The 14,454-nt window shown below is 39.8% G+C and overlaps 1 protein-coding gene across 11 annotated transcripts in view; it reads right to left on the bottom strand.

Moving 5' to 3' along the window:
* KALRN (kalirin RhoGEF kinase) overlaps nucleotides 1–14,454 on the bottom strand; it is a 461,256-nt gene that overhangs the window by 141,876 nt on the left and 304,926 nt on the right. For 10 of the 11 annotated variants that reach the window (XM_033064817.1, XM_033064825.2, XM_033064827.2 and 7 more), the window contains exons 16-21: nucleotides 9,303–9,422; nucleotides 6,498–6,716; nucleotides 3,521–3,670; nucleotides 2,482–2,596; nucleotides 2,013–2,128; nucleotides 1,361–1,483 (exon numbers count right to left, since the gene is read on the bottom strand). In XM_033064817.1, coding sequence (XP_032920708.1) covers nucleotides 1,361–1,483; nucleotides 2,013–2,128; nucleotides 2,482–2,596; nucleotides 3,521–3,670; nucleotides 6,498–6,716; nucleotides 9,303–9,422 — 843 coding nt within the window. The remainder of the gene's footprint in view (nucleotides 1–1,360; nucleotides 1,484–2,012; nucleotides 2,129–2,481; nucleotides 2,597–3,520; nucleotides 3,671–6,497; nucleotides 6,717–9,302; nucleotides 9,423–14,454) is intronic. The other variant, XM_033064819.2, reaches the window with a different exon arrangement.

The raw sequence follows: 14,454 nt of genomic DNA, 5'->3' as shown, positions 1-14,454 counted from the left end.
TTTTAAAGGGTGATTCATTCCCAAAAGCTACTAGTGATTTTGCATTCCAAACAATTGGTTTGGCCAGAAAGTTACTGGGATCAGGAAGGCTTTCAGCTACAGCTTAATTTGAGAATAACATCAGTCTGGGAATGACATGCATTTACCAGATTGCACATGGCAGTGAAAATATTCTACATCAGCAGTAGGAGCAGGAGGACAGCCCGAGGGAACAAGACTTAGATGTGTCAGTGTAAGAAACAGTCAGTAATGGTTAATAATGAACAACATCTAAAATTCAATCCTAGGCTAAATCAAGAGTCAAAATGGTTTGGAAACTTCATTATGATTTTGGATTATTCTGATAAAAATTAAATTATGAACTAGAATGTAATTTCAGGTGGAGTAATTATGGGTAGTTAGAACTCAGAAGTAGTTAAAAGAATGTCATATATGTCCTGTCCAAAGAAGTTACCTTCCATCCACTGCTAGTTATCTCACATTTTCAGAAACATGCAAGCTAAGCTAAGAGAAGGGGACAAGAACACCACAAAGCCTGTGAATCAAACCCATACAAGCACGGACAGCCTAAGGAGGAATTTAAGGATTACAGAAGATCAATTTCAGGACACAGTGAAATGCAGTACATAATACCAAAGCCATGGTCTTCCTGCAGTCCAAGTCTGCAATTTACATCCTTATCAGAGACTGTTAATACCCCTGTGGATTCACTGTCTATGAATTACCAATGGTTTGAATTAATTTGTCTGAAGCAGATCCAATCACTGGTGTAAACCCCACCAGATTTCCCAGAATTGCTCCATATAAATTAATATATTCTTGGTAATGCAGTTTTGTATTCAAAAATGTTCACCCCAGAGTTTAAAGACTCATCTATTTAAAGTACTTTGTTGGGATCAGCAGATTATTTCTAATGAGATAAATGATCATCTGTGATCAATCCAGCTGGAATTAGTGAGACAAATTGTGGTTTTAATGACAGAAGAAAGAGACCAGAAGCCCATCATGACCTTGGATGTGTTCAGATCCAATTAGTCACGCTATGCCATTCTAGAGTGATTGTTTGAGGAGGGAATGTCTTCCTAGATTGATGTGAACTCTGTAAGCAAAATGGACTTTCTCTTCCTTCTGATCAGAACAGAAATTTTCTCTAACCAGTACTAACCAAGGTGGAGAAAACCTCCTTTTTGTGCCTATGTCTCACTAAAAGTTCTCAAAAGTCATATATGTTCAAGGCTAGGATTTTTAGAGGGCAACTATAAAATCAAGAGAATATTACTACAGAGATTTAAGGCATTCAAACAGGACCACAAATACAGACTAAAGCAGATGGCTTAATTAAATTAAAATCACTGTTTACTTTGGCAGGTACTCTGAATTCCCCATATTCCTTCAGGAGTTCCTGAGTTTCTTCTGCTGATTCCCCTGTGGAGTTGTGAGTAGAGAGGTAATATTCTCCTGTCTCTTGGATCCAGTCTAAGGCCTGTGAATGTCAAAAACACCAAAGGAAAAACAAAACAAACAGTTTTTGTAATTCAAGGACTAATCCTCTGACAAAAAAAAACCCCTGCCAAACAAAGATCATCAAATGCATTGGGACTTAATACCCTGTATATTAAAACACTTTCTAGCAACACATAAAAAGAATAAAATAATGAAAGTAGGTGGGAAAGAATACAAAATGGTACTCTGTGTTTCTTATGACATAAAGGAGTGTAAGGAATTCCACCTACATACAGATAAATCTGCAGGGAAAGCATTTTTCTCATTCAGAAATAGCTCAATATGACAAGTTTGCTCTTATATTTAGTTTCAAACAAGTGAACAAATACAGAAATTAACCTGAGGCAACAAAAATAGTGAATCTTGCTGTTGGGTTTTGGAATTGTCTTAAGTTGGTTAAAAAACACAACTTGAAATTGCAACAGGAGCCCCCCACAGAGGCATTACATGGATACAGGAGATTTTACACACTGTCAGGACAGAAGGACAAGGCAGGGTTTTCACACTACCTGCTTGGCACTGCGTTCAAAGACAACATATTGCTGGCACTGATCTAATCTCCTCTTCTTCAGGGTCCAAAAGTGAAGGACACGATTCTCCCTCTGCAACAGCTCACTCAGAATGGCTGTAGGGCAAAGGAAAACATCTGCATCACTAGCGATTCCTTGAGTGGATACAGAAAGAAGCTATGAAATGATGAATTTAATCACTTTGCCTGGACCTTGTTCCCAAAAGCAAAGAGCCCAAAATCACACTTCTTAACAATAAGCATTGATTCAAAGGGGCTGGTTAAAAAAAGCCCCAAAACCAAACCCCCAAACCGCATACACAAGAAACCACCAAGCGAGTGTAGCTGCAGAGTGCTCTGGTAAAGGAAATGATGCTAGAACAGAGTTTGCCTGCTGAGCACATTCACAGACTTTAGAAGGACCACAGTGCAGAGGGGGAGGCAAACCAGACCTTCCATGGTGCACCAACCTTTGACCTGCTGCTCGGGGCCTCTGGTGTGGCTCGCCACGCCGGGCATGCTGACGTTGTTCCTGTGGATGTACTTGAGGAACACCTCGGCGTTCCTGCGGGCCAGGGTGCACGCCTGGGAAGAACAGCACCCCCCAAAAAGAATCAGTAAAGATGAGCAAAGAAAGCAAAGGGGACCAAGGGACCGCTTGCTTATATTGCAAGGAGAAGTTCTCTTTCATCTGGGAAGATGAGAACTTTAGCTAAGAGTCAATAAGCTCACTAATAAACTAACAATCTCACAGATGTATTAAAACGTGAGTAATATTTAATAAAGTGGCTCATTTTATATATTAATGCAAATTAATGACAGTAATAAAACAACTGCTTGTTAAAAACTGGTACCTTGCATATTTTCTGTCTAACCAAATCCAACCCATCTCTCAAGAGAAGTACTCATTGTTTCAAAAAATGTTCTAATCTAGTGGCATAATTTCTTAATCCTTGACTGCAAGTGTAGTTTCATGTTGTGCATCAGTTTTAGTGGCAGGTGGGAGGCTGACTGACAGTTCACTTGTCAGCCTGGGAGATCCCCAGTTCTCCCAAAGCAGCACCTGGAAAGCAGGAAGAAATCTCTGTCTCCATCCTGGTGCTGCCTTGCAGAGACAAAATTGCTTCGGTTATTATTAATTCTTAAGTTATTGGCTTGGAGGACAAAATTTGAAATGCTGGATGGTTTGTACAAGCCAACACCAAAATGATGTATAATACCTGTCATTTATAGTGTGATTTTAAGAACTGAACTTCGAACCAGCACAACTAACATCCTGCAAGTGCAAACCACCTAATTGGTCTTGATGATATCTCTCTGAGATATGTATTGATAATAATGCTCATTACTCCTCCTATAACAAAGTAAAACTGGCCCATAGTTTATTCAGCCAGCCAGGAGCTGAACTAGAATTACATATCAGATCATCCTCTCAAACTTACCAAAACTGCTCTAAATTGTTTACTTAATGGAGAGTTTTCCTGATTTATTAAAGAACTAAAATTAGACCTTGAGAAAAGCCTCCTTCTGTTCCAGATGTTTGCTGATCAGAGGGATGACATGGTCTATCTCAGCTGCTGGTCCAAGTTTATCTCGGCCTCCACACCAGTCTTCATCCCGTCTGTATTCCTGCTCCAGACTCTCTAACACACTGCACACCTGAAACATGCCATAGCACAACAACTCAGTTATCCACAATCAAAACCAAGAGGAGAACATTCAGCAAAAGTCTGTGACCAATGACATTTCATTTTTGTGCTATGGGTCACAGCATGGGGGTAACTGGATATAAAAAGAGACAGAATGATCTAGGTGGTTTTCTTACCTGTAGGGATCTTTATTGTTTGGGATACAATTTATCTAGTGTAAGGCTGATAAATCATTCTTCTCTTCTAATGAATAATGGGAGGAAGCACAAAAGGTTGAATCAAGGCAGGGGTCAGTCCAGCCCCAGTGGATCATTCAGGAAACAATCCCTATTCTAGATTGTGTTTAAAATCCTACTGAAGTCAAGGGACTTAACACATACTAAAAGAAAAGCACACGCTTAAATACTTTCCTGAAACAAAGTCTGAAGCTGGAACTAATTCTCTTCAGCTGAATTTTACTTTCTCCCTATACAGCTTTTTTAAAGGCTGATGGAAACCAATAGACTTTTAATCAAGGTCACAATCTGGGTGGATCCACTGCACAGGGCTCACACACATATGTTCTATCTTGGTAGAATAATGAAAATGAGGTAAATAAACCAACACAGCCTGGAAACTAGGCAGTTGCCTCAGACAAGGCTGAGTCTTTTATGTTGCAGATCCTGAGAATATTCTCAGTAGCCTGTGCAGACACAGCAAACGTTTTCCAGGACATTTGGAAATTTCTTCTTCCTTCCAGGAGGGCTCTTCCTATAGACTCTACTGCTGAGATGACCCAGTCAGTTATTGCTGGGATCCAGGTAGCAATGTCCATCCTATTCTTGCTCACTCTTGCAGCTTTAATGTGAACATAGTTACAATTCAGGGGACCCCATGTGAATAAAAAGCACAGTCTGGAGGAGACTCCAGAATTTCCCTCCAATCATCCCCACTATCACAGGCCATTTTCATGTAACTCTGATCAAGAGCACATTGAAATCCACTTCAAAACTGGTGAGTTAAGGTGAGCTGATAACTGATCCTGCAGCCAGGCTTATGCACTATGCATTACATAAGGACCTTATGCACTTGGCAGTCTGAAATAATCTTTTGCTTGGATGCAAACCAACATTCACCCTCAAAGATTTATTGGAAAGCAAGTGCTTCATGTGTTATTTAGGCACAGAAAAGCATTTCCATTTTACTTCTTGAAAACCTTGACATTCTATTGGACTTCGGCAATTTAAATAATGAAAATAAATGGACTGCCTGGGATTCACATATTTCCAGAAAGCATTGTCCCTGCACATGCAAATATCATCTTTCTGTTAAGGTGATGAAAGAAGTGAATATAAAATGGCTGTCAATGAAGTCAGAGAGAAACCGGGCTATTTGAAATCCAGGGCTTCACCACTAATATCAAGAACACAATATACATGGGGAAGACAGGCATGAAAAAGTCTGGCTGCATGTGACACTCTCCCCATTCTTTTAGTTCCTTTTTCTAGATACTCAGAGAATCCAGGATCCAGTAAATTATTCACTCCCCTGTCAGGCAGTCAGGGAGCAGGCCCTTAAAGTCTGTGGATCAGCTGTGCAGCCCAAGAGAAGATGACAGGTTTGCAGCATGAGTTCATGAGCATTCAAAGACTGAAGGATCTTTGCCCTGCACATTTGCTGAATAGACACAACCAATGAATGAACTGGTGGGCACTGCAGTGTGCTTGTCTGGGACTTGGAAGCAGGAAGAGAGACTGAACTGATAAATTACTGGCAATGCATATTTTGGCCAGCATATTTAACTGTCTAAAGCTCTAATGAATCCCCTAACAGTTTTCATTTCTCACACTCATCCATCAGCCGTAATTCATTTTGATTTTGAATCCATCTGGGACTGTAAATCTGTTTGAAACTCTTCACACTGAAATACATTAATTATAAGGAATGAATTCCTCTTAAATAGTCTTAAAAATACATTGAAAAAATGACATGAAAAAGCCTATAGGCTCCAAGTTAAAGTACACTCTGTCCCTAATGACATATCTAGTCGTATTAAAAAATCTTCCCATATCTGGTTCTCTAATTGAGGACCTAACTGTGTGACAGTAACAATAGAAAATGTCCTGGCAATCACTGCTGCCTTCTATGTAAAACCACAGGCTCCTGCAGTGTCCCTGCTAACACCAACTGCCTGGCTGCAGTGAATGACATCAGGCAAGGCTGCTCGAGCAGCCTCCCTGTGACACTAATTCTCACTGACTACAGAATAAAGGGCACCTGCTTGTGCAAGGGATGAATAATCCCACCATGCCAGCAGCCAACTGGAATGTGTTTTGCAATTCATGAACACCTGGAATGAAGTAGAATTGTGCTAGCATATAATGGGTTCCTGCTGTAATTATCTGTGTTGCAGGTGGATTTACGAGAAATCTCTTTGAATCTTGACATCTTTTTTGGCATGGTGGTATTTAAGTACTAGTGAAAACATTGGCTCACAAAGTAACAATTAATTAATTGCAATCAGTTCTCAAGGAAAAGCAGATTTATATTCCTCAAAACTAAGCATCATAAGAACTTGAAACAAAAGTGGTGAGATTTCAAAAATCATACCTGTTTGAAAGGGGGAAAATTGAAAAAATCCCCAACAAAAATAGCACCTTCAAGAATTATATTGGTACACTGAAAACTTAAAGATGAAAGTTATTGCAAACTTCTTGCTGCTCTTTTTTTGTGGGGCAGGGGGTTATGTTTTGTTTGGTTTGAATTTGGTTTTTTCTCTTGCATTACAATGCTTGTCAAATAAAGAATTCTTACTGATTCAGACTTGGTTTACTATGGCCCAGAAATGTCCAGCTCACCTGCTCAGAGGTTTTATAAAAGGCCACCGAGGCATTGACGAGTTTGAGCCTGTCCTCCATCTTCAGCATCAGCTGCTGCCAGTGCAGGGCCACCTTCTCAGCACATTCTCTGATGGCATCAGCATCATAATGTCCAGCCTGCAGCAACACTTCAGCCTTCTGCTGCACCTGCAGGGCACTCTGGTGTGTCTTCTGTAAGGAAGTGGCATGAAAGAGGGACTGTGTATGAGGGGAGGAAAGAGAGGTTGTACAGATGTGCCAGATGTATGGTAGAAAGGTGAAGCGAGGCGTGAGCATGGGGATGCGAGAGAGTGAAATATTTTCAGAGTTATCTTCAGTTAACTTTCTGCAAAGCATTTTAGTTTCAGTTATTCACACACATTTGCAACATGTTAATAAAGCTTGGAATATATAAGCAGTGCTAAGATGGGCCGGTTCCACTGGTCAGCTGCTGCCCCTTGGGCAGTAACATGGGGTGGGGATCCCAGGGCCCATTCTGACAGCTGGGTGCTGGCAGCTCTTGTGCTGAGCTCTTAGTGCTGACTGCATCCCACACAATCTGCAGCCCAAAAACAAACCCTAAACCATTGGCAAACCACGGGCCTAATCACTCTAATTTGGCTCTTGCCAGGCAGTTTACCTGGCATCAGCAGCTTTACTTGTGCAGTTGTTCAAAACATCAGCTCCAGAAAATACAAAGATGTCTTACCAAAGGGCATGAACTTTATCACAAGTATCAGCCCCTACATGATGCATTTCTTAAATGAGTATTCACTCACACTGGAGATCAGATTTACGCTCCCACCTTTAAGGTCAGAGCTGGGGAGAGTCAAACCATTCCCTCCACCATTCCCCAGTTTACTCAGCAGCCACTTTTCAGGCAGGACTGACTCATCTGCCCCATTCCTAGACCAGCTCCTCTCAGAGTTAACAAATGGTGGTTACATCTTCCTCTGTGGGCTGCTAAAATAGTCCCCATCCCGTTGCAGCCTCCTGAGTAACTGTGTTCAGACAAGATTAAGTCCAGTATTTGATTTTCATCTTCTGAACAGAAGCACTAAAATCTCTCAGACTCCTCTGTGCTATGTCCCATTTGTAACAGCTGCTGACAAATTCTCATGTGATAGTTTTATGATCTAAGTCATGAACCTGGAAAAAAGCTTGAAATCATCTGGTAACACACTGATGAATAATGCAATGTAGAAAAAGCTATTAGGAAACAAAATGGATTAATATTTGGCAGAAACTTGGGAAGATGTTCAAGAACAACTGGTTAAATTTAATATCCAGCTGCTTTACTGATGTTAGAATTGTAATATTTGTTTGAAAGAGACTTTGAAGGATTTCAACTGAAAATCAATTCCACATCTAGAATGCTTTTAGAGAACAATCTGCCTTGTGTGCTTTGCTGATCTCTTCCCCATATTGAGCTTTAAATGCTTTAAATATTTAATCTAGTGGGTTTTATTTTTGAAAACTTATTTTCCCCTTACTGTGGTGTAACCCTCTTCTTCCTCTGCAATTTGCATTTACCACCAAATGCAAGCACTTCCCCAGTGTCAGAAGCTGTGATAACTCAGCCAGTGGGTGACTTGTTCCCCAGTGCTGTCTGGTGCTGGCTGCCAAGATGTGGCCAGCACAGCTTGGCACCAGCCAGCTCATACAGAATGGATATGAAACTTCTTCCTTTCCTTACTCTGAGCAGAGTTGGATCAAAATAAGTCATTAGCTGAGATTTAAACTCTATACTTATTAGCATCATTGCTAATAATGTATATTAACTGACTTCAAGTTTACCAGGAGACATCCCTTCCTCTTCTCCACACCTCCCACCTCCAGTCAGGCATCTCTTCAAATTTCCATACATGCAGAGTTTAAAGTTTGGTTTAGTTTACAAGTGTAGGGGTATTTTTTGGCTGTACTTTTCTCTGTAAAAAGCTAACAATTAATATAATCTAGGAAGCAGACACATCTTTTTATCTGGAACAGGAAAAAACAATGCTAGAAAGCAACCTCTTTCTAGCAACTGATGTGAGCACACTCTGTGAGCATAGGGTTTTCTCATAATAACAGAGATACACGAAGCACTGAGCTTAATTAGGAATCTTTTAGTGGCCTGCTCAGGGCAGACATCAGCCCTTCAGTACCTTCTCATTCAAAGGAAAGCTGCTCAGAGCAGGGGCTCTTGCTCCTGGCCCTGGGAATGAGGGTTGGCTCACAATCAGTTTCCAAAGGCCAAGTCAAAGATGTGTTGTCACTCCAGAGCAAGAAGAGGAAAAAGTAGTTTTGAAGTCAATTCTTAAAAATTGTCCCTCTTGCCTCTTTGTCAAAGTTATTTGAGGATGAGGGTTGGAATGAGTTTTTCTTCTGGTGTTAATGAAAGGAAAGCTGAATGAAAGATTATTTAGTTTGAGAGCATTATCCAGAAAAAAAATATTCACAAATGAATGCTGTGGAATGACCTGCACACTGTGGATGTGGAAAGAAACTGACTTGACAAACTTTTCCCATTTCAGATCACTTGATGTATTTTTATCTTCTTAATTTTTTATCAAAGAAATTATCAGGAGATGCCTGAGTGTCATTTTCATGAATGGAAAAGCTGATATCTGAAAGCAGAAGAATTAGCTGCAGGTGATAAATAATTTGTTTCACTATTGGCCTCTGGCTACATTATGAGTTTAATGATAAGTTGATTTTCTAAAGCCTCTATTCCACCCCTTCCTTCAAGAAAGCAATGATTGATGCCCATTTTGTATGGTGTTCACCTGGGAAGGAGAAACAAAGTGAGCTTGTTGGTGTTACCTCTATTGCCAGCTGGAACTGCTCGTGCTCTCGCTGGAGCTGCTCAGCCTCTGAGAGGGAGCTGGCATTGACAAGGCTTGCATTGAGCATGGACTCCCCATTCCTGATCCAGCCAAGCACCTGCAAACAAAGGATGAGCTTATTGAGAGGTTGCTTCAGTAGCAGGGTTATGCAGTCACCTATCAGAAAATGCTTCAGCCTGGCTGAACAAGCAGCGTGGTCTCAGGCTGAAGCTGTGAGCAGAAAGAAATCCTAGCATGAGGTCTTAAGGACACACAGTTTTAGGAGGCAAAGATCTTATTGGAAAAGTTATTGCTTGAAGAATTCAACTCCCTTTACATGGATATTTGGATAGCAAAGAGCACTCATTTTCAAGGTTTGATCACAAAAACAAATGGGCCCCTATGCAAATACCCCAGGGCAAAACCACAAAGCATAATGATGGAGATTTGAATTTAAACACATTTTCGAATTTCCAACTGGAATCATAGATGTTGCAACACCTTTCTGCTTCACTTGCCTGTGTGTCTTTTACACAAAAGTCTGTGTGAGAAGGAGCTTAGGGGGGAAGAGGGAGAGGACACAGTTGGATTCATTTGGCATGGAGTTAAGATGCAGTTGGAATTTCCACCTGCACATAGAGCTAGGAAAAAATGTCAAGTCTTGCATTTTGTATTTAATCAAGAGGCTTTACTTCAGACATGTTAAAATTATTTGTAGACATGCAATCCACGCTGTAATGACTGCAGAATCACATCCTAAATGTACATAATTAATCCATCAAACTTGTACTCAGTCATTTAAGCAGCAACATTTTCTGCTATTTTAAGACATGTGTTTAGGAAATTAGCACCCAGAACACATATGCAACTTCTTTCCTGTGTTGTATCAAAGCCTTTTTTCTACCTGTGAAGGTGTCAAATTAGTCCAGTAAAGCCAGAAAGTTGCTGAGTCCAATTCCCAGATGCACAGGAAATCCTGACTGCTCAATCACTGCCCTAAATTTAGCTCATGATTTCCAAAATTGACTTTGCTGCAATAGTCTACATAGCAATTTCCCTTTTGTACTATTATTTTCTACAAGGGGTCCATTAAACTGCCTGGAGGAAACAGGGATTTTTTGTTACTTTGCTTTTCATTCCTACATCATGTATCACCCTAGTTAGTGCCATTCAGTTCCCTGTAGGGTAAAAAATGATTTTTCCCTAGGAGAAAAAAGAGAGACATCCAAACATGTAGCTGACCCTAATTTGTAGAAAATTATATTCTGCTCAGTACAACAGTGTGGAAGATTTAATTTCATTAGTTTCTCTTTCATCAGCAGGTGAATTGTTCCTATGGGAAATGCATCACACATTTAAAGGAAAAGCAGTCGAGTTATCAGGTGCAGATTGTATTGTCTGGAATTTGCTATAAACCATCAGACTTGAACCCTGCATTATTACCAACTATGTGGTACCAAACTCTGGAGTTACCAAAGGATCACTGTGACTGGGAAAGGCTTGAACTGAGGACATCATGAGGCAAGACATGCTTTCACATTTTGCATGCTGCAATACACCCTGCCTTGGAGTATTTGGAATGCAGAAAATACTGAGTGTGTATGCTAAAAATACAGCATTTTTTTCCTCTGTGGAACAGCTTTCATTTCAACTGAGTTTTTCAAAAGCTAACACAGACAGTTTGACACAGATTTCACACAAATATCTGAGCCTCTAAATAGTGAAACATCAGAAAAAAATTAAGGAAAATCAGTCTTAGAACAAAGGAACTTGATTAGGAAGAGGGACCACACAACCAGTCTGCCAGGTTTTCTCTTGTGTTGACAACACAAATTCATCCCTCTGTTCAAGTGTCTTGCAGACTCAAATTACCCAGGGGTAGCAGTTCAGGTGACCTGATGGATTTAATGTGCCAGCAACGCTGCCAGCACTGCTCCTGACCAAGGCTGCTGCCACCACCCCTGAGTGGCTGCCCCCCCTCCTTCCCCCACACACCCCCATTCTGGAGTTCCTATATTCCCTTTTTCAGGCCCAAGGAGCACCCAAGCATGAGCAAATTTTGCTTGGAAGTATTTACACAGTGACCCCTTTCTACTTCCAGAAGTTTGGCACTTAGAGCTTCATCTGGGATTTGTATCAGCTATTTTCATAGTATTGTTTTTCTCTTACTTGTGTTGTTTACATACAGTAAGGAAAAAAATTCAGTTGATCAACCAAAGCTTCTTAAGTCTAAGTTCAAAACCCTTGCAGAGACATTCCTTGTGTCCCTGGTTTAGAACAGGGAACTGGCTGGAAGGGGGCACTTACACATTTGCATCTGGTTTACAAGACCTGCTCACAAATTGACTCCTACTCATATAGTACTTAATACCTTTTCATTAAAATATATAGCAAAGTTCCTTTTACAGCACCAAGGCAAATCTATGATCATTTCCTGTATTAATAGGTTCACCATTATTTGGCAACATGCAGACAGGCCAACCCTAAAAGATAGCTTTAAATGGACATTTCCTACAAATTACAGATTTTATCAGCTTTGCAGAAGCAGTGATTAAATAATTCTGGAGTTAAATAAATCTTCAAAGACTTTCTTATACATCCTAACAATTTTTTATAACAGAGAAGCAGAAACATTTCTATGGGATCTTATCTAAAAGCCACTTGTCACTGGAGAACAGTTTTACTGCAAGGCATGGGTTGTTTAAGAGGGCAACCACAACTCTGAAACAGCCCCACCTTTGCCTCCAATTTGCTTTAGAGAGGCTGTGCTCCTGTACAGGGATTCTCTGTAATTAAATAATAGTACCAAATTCTTCTAAAACTCCTAATTTGCTCCCTGGAACTCTGCCATCTTCACTGAGCACAGAGTCAGACTCTACAGGAACAATAAAGATTGAGGCACCCCTAGTGCAGCCATCCTTAAGAAATGAGAGCTCTGCACCATGCAGTGCTTTTGTCTACTGCTCAGTTTAGTCAGAATGCCTTCCTTCATGTTTCTAAAAAAGACTTAAGGCCTTGTTATGGATACCTGTCCAGTTAGATAAGAAAATATGTTTAAGTTTAGAAGACAAAAATCTAAGTGAATCTTTTACCCCTGCAGTCCCTGTGCAGCCTCCTTCAGAAGCTTTTACTAACACAGACACAATCATGAAGGACAGCTTCTGGTAATTTTAACCATGTCTAAAACTGCATCAGTTTTCCAGGAGCTATTTGATATTAGATTAGGAAAAAACAAATATATTCAGTGTCTCTCAAATGGGACTACTTCCCATCATCCCTTGGGCATATATATTTTGAAGCAAATCTAATGCCAAACAGCAAAAATAGATGGATAACAAGCACATCAAAAGGATTAAATATACTTCAAAACAACCTGGAAAGCAAGTATAGTGGGACACCTTCAGGATATCTTGGAGCAAATTAGGTCAAGTTCAACACTTCTGAAAAAAAAAAGCTTAAACCATACAAAGATAAATTAAGGGGATAGGGAAGCCAAACAGCTGCAGGCACAGCATTAGAGTTTGTTTTTTTTAACTGATCTCCAAAAATCTATTCTGCTATTACTTTTATGTAAGCAGTCCAAGCTCTATAGTTTTTGTCAGAAATGAGTAGGATCCAAATGAGTGAAAATCAGGCTTGGGCAGAATTTTTCTTAACAACAAAGACCTTGTGAATTTTTCTTTACTATTTCCTCTCTAAAGCAGTTCACAGAACATCTCACTTGGAATTGTTCCACTTTAATGGCCTCAAACTTCAATTCATTGTCTTGGCATTCAAACCCTTGGTGCATATGATATAAAGCAGAAACCTCTGGTAAATGAAACTTAAATAGATAGAGACAGTTAAAAGACTTTTTATTTCCATGAACCATTATATCAAAATGCAAACACATGTACATGTAGCAGCTTTGACCAATTTTACTCTGTCAGCATAACTTAACACAGCTACAGGAGGTGTCTTACAACAACCACATCTCCACTCATTCAGGAGAGAAAGAGCAATTTGGTAATGAGATCATCCATCATCTCAGATGCACTAAACTGAAAGTGAAGGAAACCTGGACCAGACTGGAAATGAACTACAAGCCAAAATCAATACATTTCCCAATTTCACTAAATGGTTGGGAATATGACTCATCTACAGGAAACCAAATAGATAGGACACAGAAATATTTTAACTTGCCTCCTTCTGAGGGAGATTGTAGCTGTGGTAATTTATAGGTTAACAAGCAAAGGGGCCCTTAGTATTCAGCTGAATAAATATAATATTTTTTCACTACTGGTTTGCTGAGAGGTCACATAATAACAAAGGCTCTGATGGTCCCAAGGTCTGTAAGGAAATACTAATTCAAGGCAGCTGTTCTCTCACAGTAACTATTAGCTCAGTTCTATAACCACTTCCTTTAAGTAGATTTCAGTCGTAAAATAGTTAAGGACAGCAGATATTTGATAATAAGGCAAATAACATCAGTACCTGCAGAAAGTGCTGCACTGCCACTGAATGGCTGCAGGAGCAGCCACAGGGCTGACTGCACATCATCTTGGGCAAGTGGGCAACCTGCATCTTTAGCCTTTGTCCTACACATGTAACTCCTCTCTGCTTTCTGTCACAAGTTAAAATGGCTCTGCTTCATCGTAAATTTATCACATACACCTCCAAGCTTAGCTAATCTGTGCATAAGAAACCTCAGGAACCTATAGAAAAAAAGTATATACTTCATAATCCTGTTAAGATGGTGATTATAAATATAACAAAATGTTTCTGGGTTTTGCTTAGTTTGTATTATTATTATTTTTTTTTTCAGAAGAAAGCCAAGCAGTCTACAGAGCTCCAAAACTTTATGAGGAGCTGATCTTTGATAACCACAAATGCAAAATGACCCTATTTAAAAAATAAAGATTAGGAGAGTTCAATGCTATTTTTAGGAAGAGTTGCAAAATATCAAAGCAGACTTTGAAAGAAAATGTATGCACTGCTGTTAGTACTATCAGTTTTCTGAGTGAAGGATTTTTTTTGCCAGCAATGATAAAGCAATTCAGACAGAGAATCACTCGGTTATTCTGTCTTCAAAAGTGATCATTTATGATCATACATACTGAGCATTCAGAGAGTGTGTGTATGTGTATAAGTAAACAAATGACCAGATATCT

Source organism: Catharus ustulatus, chromosome 7, assembly GCF_009819885.2.
Source record: "Catharus ustulatus isolate bCatUst1 chromosome 7, bCatUst1.pri.v2, whole genome shotgun sequence".
Taxonomy (NCBI): Eukaryota; Metazoa; Chordata; class Aves; order Passeriformes; family Turdidae; genus Catharus; species Catharus ustulatus.
The sequence above is the reverse complement of the archived record's forward strand: the minus strand, read 5'-3'. Positions and strand labels throughout refer to the sequence as shown.